This window comes from Hordeum vulgare, chromosome 2H (assembly GCF_904849725.1).
Source record: "Hordeum vulgare subsp. vulgare chromosome 2H, MorexV3_pseudomolecules_assembly, whole genome shotgun sequence".
Taxonomy (NCBI): domain Eukaryota; kingdom Viridiplantae; phylum Streptophyta; class Magnoliopsida; order Poales; family Poaceae; genus Hordeum; species Hordeum vulgare.
The window spans coordinates 210,283,921-210,289,023 of record NC_058519.1 but is presented as its reverse complement, the minus strand read 5'-3'; the positions used below and the strand labels follow the sequence as shown (position 1 = coordinate 210,289,023).

General features: G+C 52.3%; 1 protein-coding gene across 1 annotated transcript; it reads right to left on the bottom strand.

Moving 5' to 3' along the window:
* Positions 1 to 3,010: 3,010 nt before the first annotated feature.
* LOC123429941 lies at positions 3,011 to 3,331 on the bottom strand. The gene has a single exon (XM_045113905.1). The coding sequence runs from the start codon at positions 3,329 to 3,331 to the stop codon at positions 3,011 to 3,013; it is 321 nt and encodes a 106-aa protein (XP_044969840.1).
* Between the last annotated feature and the right edge of the window lie 1,772 nt (positions 3,332 to 5,103).

Below are 5,103 nucleotides of genomic sequence, written 5' to 3'. Positions count from 1 at the left end.
GAAACCCATCCTAGATCGATGATGAAGAAGAAGAAGACACTCCAAATAGAATAATCATCGTGCTCACGTCAAAGTATTGCTTTACTTGTACCTGCAACAGTTGTTGTAGTAATCTGTGACCACATGGACTCAGCAATCTCATTTCCAAAGGTATCAAGACTAGAAAAGCTTCATGGGTGAGGTATGGTTAAGTGGTGAGGCTGCAGCAAGCAACTAAGCATTTATTTGAGTGGCTAACTTACGAGTACAAGAATAAAGAGTACGGACGTGAACTAATAGTGATCAAATGAATGATCCTGAACAGTAAGTTACATCAGACATAACCCCATCATCCTTAGTCGAAGAAGGAGCTCACGAAAGAGACAGTCATGGTTATGCATATAGTTGGCATATATTAATTAAGTTGACTTCAAGTTATCTAGAACCGGATGTTAAACAACGTTTCCAAGTTTACCACATAACCGCGGGCACATCTTTCCGAAAGATTTAACTCTGCACGGGTGCTCCAACTAGTCCATCACAAATTACCACAAGCTGCATACAAAGCCTCGATCACAAAACTCGTGATCTCCTCGGATTCCTTAGGTGGAAAACCTCAACTCTGAGATAACCCAAAGCATCACCGGAATACCGATGCACAAGATATTTTGTAAAAGGTAAAACAAGTCCAGCAAGGCCGCCAGACATGTCAACGAACCCGATAGGAGCCGCGTATCTCGTTCCCAGGACACAACGCATAAGCTACGTGCACGGGGGCCTGATAGAAATCAGCCAAATTGCCCTGGGTTGGCCCCGCACAGTGCTCTTTGTTGGACCAACACTCATGAGGAGCAATGTCGGTTGATTAAGTATCCTCGGGTTAATTACTCCCTATGCGGTTCATTGTTTATTAGGCAAATGTAGTACCAAAGTTGGGCCTTGCCAGACCAGTTTTAAACTAAGACGAATTGTCAAGGGGGTCCCCATAACAACCCCGAGCGTGTTAGGAGTGCTCAATTATGGAATATAACATCGGTAGCCGAAACTAAGGCGGAAAAGGTGGAACAAAACACCAGGCTAGAAGGCCAGGTCTTCCACCTTTTACCAAGTATATAGGTATATTAAATTAAATAGCAATAATAAGGTGATATAACAAGAAACCCATGTTGGCACATGGAAGCAACTGCACCTGCAGCTAGCAAACGCTATCAAAAGGCTGAGCAAGCGGTAACATAGCCAAACAGTGGTTTGGTGGGTTGTGGATAGGTTAGAGGTTTTTCATGACAATGTTGAGAGGCTGACATTTAAGTGGTAGGAAACGAGACTTAAGAAAAGAAACGAGACAACTAGCATGGAAATGATAGTAACGGTATCTAGGGAAATGATCATCTTGCCCGTGATCCCGCTTGAAAGAAGAACAATTCCATGAAGTAGACGAACCAACGTAGTCGAACGGATCCTCTCACTTCGAAGTGGTTCGGAACTCTATCGAGAAGAAGCAAACCAGAACAACAAGAGTCAACACACAATATTCATCACAACACATGCATGACATGATGCACAACACATCTGGTGCATGATCGTTTTAATTATGCAAGGCATGGCATGGCAATTCACAACAATCAAACATTACACATTAAGCAAAGCTTAATATGCAACGAGTTGCATATTGACGAAACTCCACATTCGAATTATTTAGTTCACTCCCGTTTAGGTACACGCCCAATTTTAAAATGTCATTAACATGGCAAGAGGTGAAGCATGTGATTCTACTCGTCATTCTAGTCAGTTTACACATATAGAACATTTGAACGGAGCTATGGTTAAAAGATACGTGCAACACAAGATATTATGCCATGAATGCAACATGCATGCAACTGATAGCCGCAACAATGTTCCAGTTCCGGTAACTCGATGGGATACCGGTGCCAACGAATTGTGAGAGTGTGCGTGTCACGCCAAAGAATGATGGGGTGATCCCGGTTACCGGGTTCCCATGTGCCGGAGGCATGAATATGGGGTACATGCAACTAACATGGCATCTACGAAATGGAAAACATCGCATCTCATACAACAATGCATTCGGTCCACGAGTGGTCGTCTCAGTGTTTTTATATTCGAAACGTGCATCTCGGAGCGGATCGAGCCGTTGTGGTGTAGATGTACATGGGTCATCGTGGATGTCGTGGAAGTAATGGTTCCCGTGACGGTAGTTGGAGTAATGATACACAGGTCTTCGACGACGTAGTCGTACACGGTTGGTGACGAAATTGACGAATCCACGATCTTCAGAGGTTGACGGTAGAGATTCCGGCAGGCACGGGCGTGACATGTGAGAGGAGGCAGGAGTCCGACAGGGAAACATCCGAGGCAGCAGCTTCGATCGATGGATTTTTTTACTGTTTTAACCCATAAGACGTAAGTAATTCACAGAGTGAACTCGATCTGAAAGTATTTCCGGATCTGACCCTTTTAGAAACGCCAGAGCCCGTGGTGTTGCTGCTCCACGTAGAAACGCCTGTCTACCATGACGTTTCTGGTCCACATTGGAATGCCAGTCTAGCTTGCGTTGCAGCCCCAGACCAAAACGCCAATGCCTTTGGCGTTGCAACCCACGTGACAAACACCATGAATCATGGCGTTTCTACCGCGCAGAACAGTGCCCCTGCCATCAGTCCTATCGGTCCAGCCCAACTCTGACTATATCCACGAACCGGTCGAGCCACTCTGTCTCCCACTCGCTGATGAATGGGACTCGTAAGCCGTTCGTTGTGAGAGTTACAGCAGGAACGACACCACTCGTTCGTTGCTCGCCTCCGCTTCTACCTCCGATTCCCACCCATCGCGCCACCAGTCCATCGCCACTCCCAGAAAAACCTCCACCTCGCTCGGCCGTTGGTGCTCTCCCGATGATCACGTTCGCGGACCTGACGGAGCCGCCGCCGGGCGCCGAGCGGTGCGTTGACCGGCAGCTGTGGCTGGCGTGCGCGGGCGGCATGTGCACCATGCCGTCGGTGGGCTGCAGCGTCTACTACTTCCCGCAAGGCCACGCCGAGCACGCGCTTGGCCTAGACGCTGGGGCCGATCTCTCCGCGGCGCGTGTCCCAGCGCTCGTGCCCTGCCGCGTCGCTGCCGTACTGTACATGGCCGACACACACACCAACGAGGTCTTCGCAAGGATCCGCCTCGCCCCACTTGGCGACACGGACGCGGATGGCAATGTCCAGGATGATGCCGCGGTGGCGGCTGATGGCGAGCAGGAGAAGCCGGCGTCGTTCGCCAAGACTCTGACGCAGTCCGACGCCAACAACGGCGGGGGTTTCTCGGTACCGAGGTACTGCGCCGAGACCATGGCGGGGGTTTCTTTCATCAGGGGAGCCTATGCTCAGTCCAATGAGGTAGTCCAGTGAGTCCTGCTAGTGTAATCCATGTAGTAGCATCCTTCTCGAAATCAGATGCATGTGGGGTAGTAGTACTTGTTGAATTCCCGGTGTACAATGCCAATCCTGCGATGGTCCGGGGTCCGGAGAGTTGAATGCCCCTCTCGGTCTCCCGGGCCATACGAGCGGCGCTCTACCCGTGGCGGACAAGCTCGCGGATAGGACCGATGGCAGGGGGCACTGTTCTGCGCGGTAGAAACGCTATGATTCATGGCGTTTGTCACCTGGGTTGCAACGCCAAAGGCATTGGCGTTTTGCTCTGGGGTTGCAACGCAAGCTAGACTGGCGTTCCAATGTGGACCAAAAACGCTACGGTAGACAGACGTTTCTACGTAGAGCAGCAACGTCACGGGCTCTGGCGTTTCTAAAAGGGTCAGATCCAAAAATACTTTCATATCGAGTTTATTCTGTGAATTACTTAGGTCTTATAGGTTAAAACAGTGAGAAAATCCTTGATCGATGAGCAGGCCTTGACTGAAGTTGGGCGAGACTGACGCTCTGCTCGCCTGGCTGGCCTAGCTGGCCCATGCGACCCACATGGTCAACGCGGCGAGCAGATCGACCATGCACGGGCGCGCTTGTCCTCACGAACAAAACAGAGGCAAGGCAGCAGCTCCTGGTAGAAGATGGTGATGGCGACGCATCACTCCAATGGCTGACTAGGGCACCGGAGAGACCGCACGGGCCACTGGACCGGCTGGGCGGAGCTGGCCGGCTTGCGGGCTGGTGGCCCAGCGGGGCGATGGAGGCTGGCTTGCCCTCTTGCTCATGCCCGAGAAGATGAGGGAGACGATGGCGGCAGGCCATGGAGGGGTGCTGTTGGAGCCTGGCAGATGAGTGGGAGCTGCAGCAAGCGCAACTCTCGGGTGAGGCTGCCCGGATTCGCCCGTTCCCGGCGGCAGAAGGAGCTTGTGGTGGCGGTGGCGCTCCATGTCGGCGGGGACTTGCGCGGGACAGAGAACGAGAGAGATGAGGTGAGAGAGAGGAAGGGAGAGGCAGAGGAGAGGGAAGGCACGACATCGGGATGGCCTACTCGGGGTCTGGCGGTCGAGCTCCATGCGGTAGGGCAGCGTGCGTGAAACGACGTGAGGCAACGGGTGGCACAAGTGTTTGGCCAGGTGCGGCGCTGGGTATGATCGGGGCCACGGATAAGGTGCGAGGCGCGGCAGGCTCGGGCGCGCTGCAGCTGCTGCGGCGTGGGCTCATGGCTTCGATGGCTCCGCGTGGGCTAGTTGGCAAGGCAAGGCGCACGGCGGCAGGAGCACGAGCGGGCTCGCGGGAAGTGGAGGAAGGAGGAGGCGCTGCAGGTTGGCCCGATGGCGAAAACGAGGTGGGGGCTGCGGCACTGTTGGGAGGGGGGATTGGTTAGCTAGGGTAGGGTGGTTTGGACTACATTTTGTATATAAATAGAAGATTCGGCTAGGTGTGGCCGCTCCGATCTAAATCGACGGTCGAGGTTAGATAGGTTAGGAAGTCCAATTGACAAACTGATGATGGTTTGGTGTAAAACGGGGTTGATCTGAATCCAATGGTCACGATTGCCCGGTTCGGGTGTGGGGGAAGTTTCGAACTAGGTTGCAGGCAGGGTATGTGCACTTTGTAGAGGGGCTAGGCATAGAAGAGAAGGAAAACGGGAAACCCTGCGACAGAGTTGAAAATACCGAAACGTCTCACGTTTGACGTG

Bases quoted from the DNA above. Each gene is read 5' to 3' on its own strand.
- LOC123429941 (XM_045113905.1), bottom strand. From the start codon at position 3,331: ATGGTCTCGGCGCAGTACCTCGGTACCGAGAAACCCCCGCCGTTGTTG.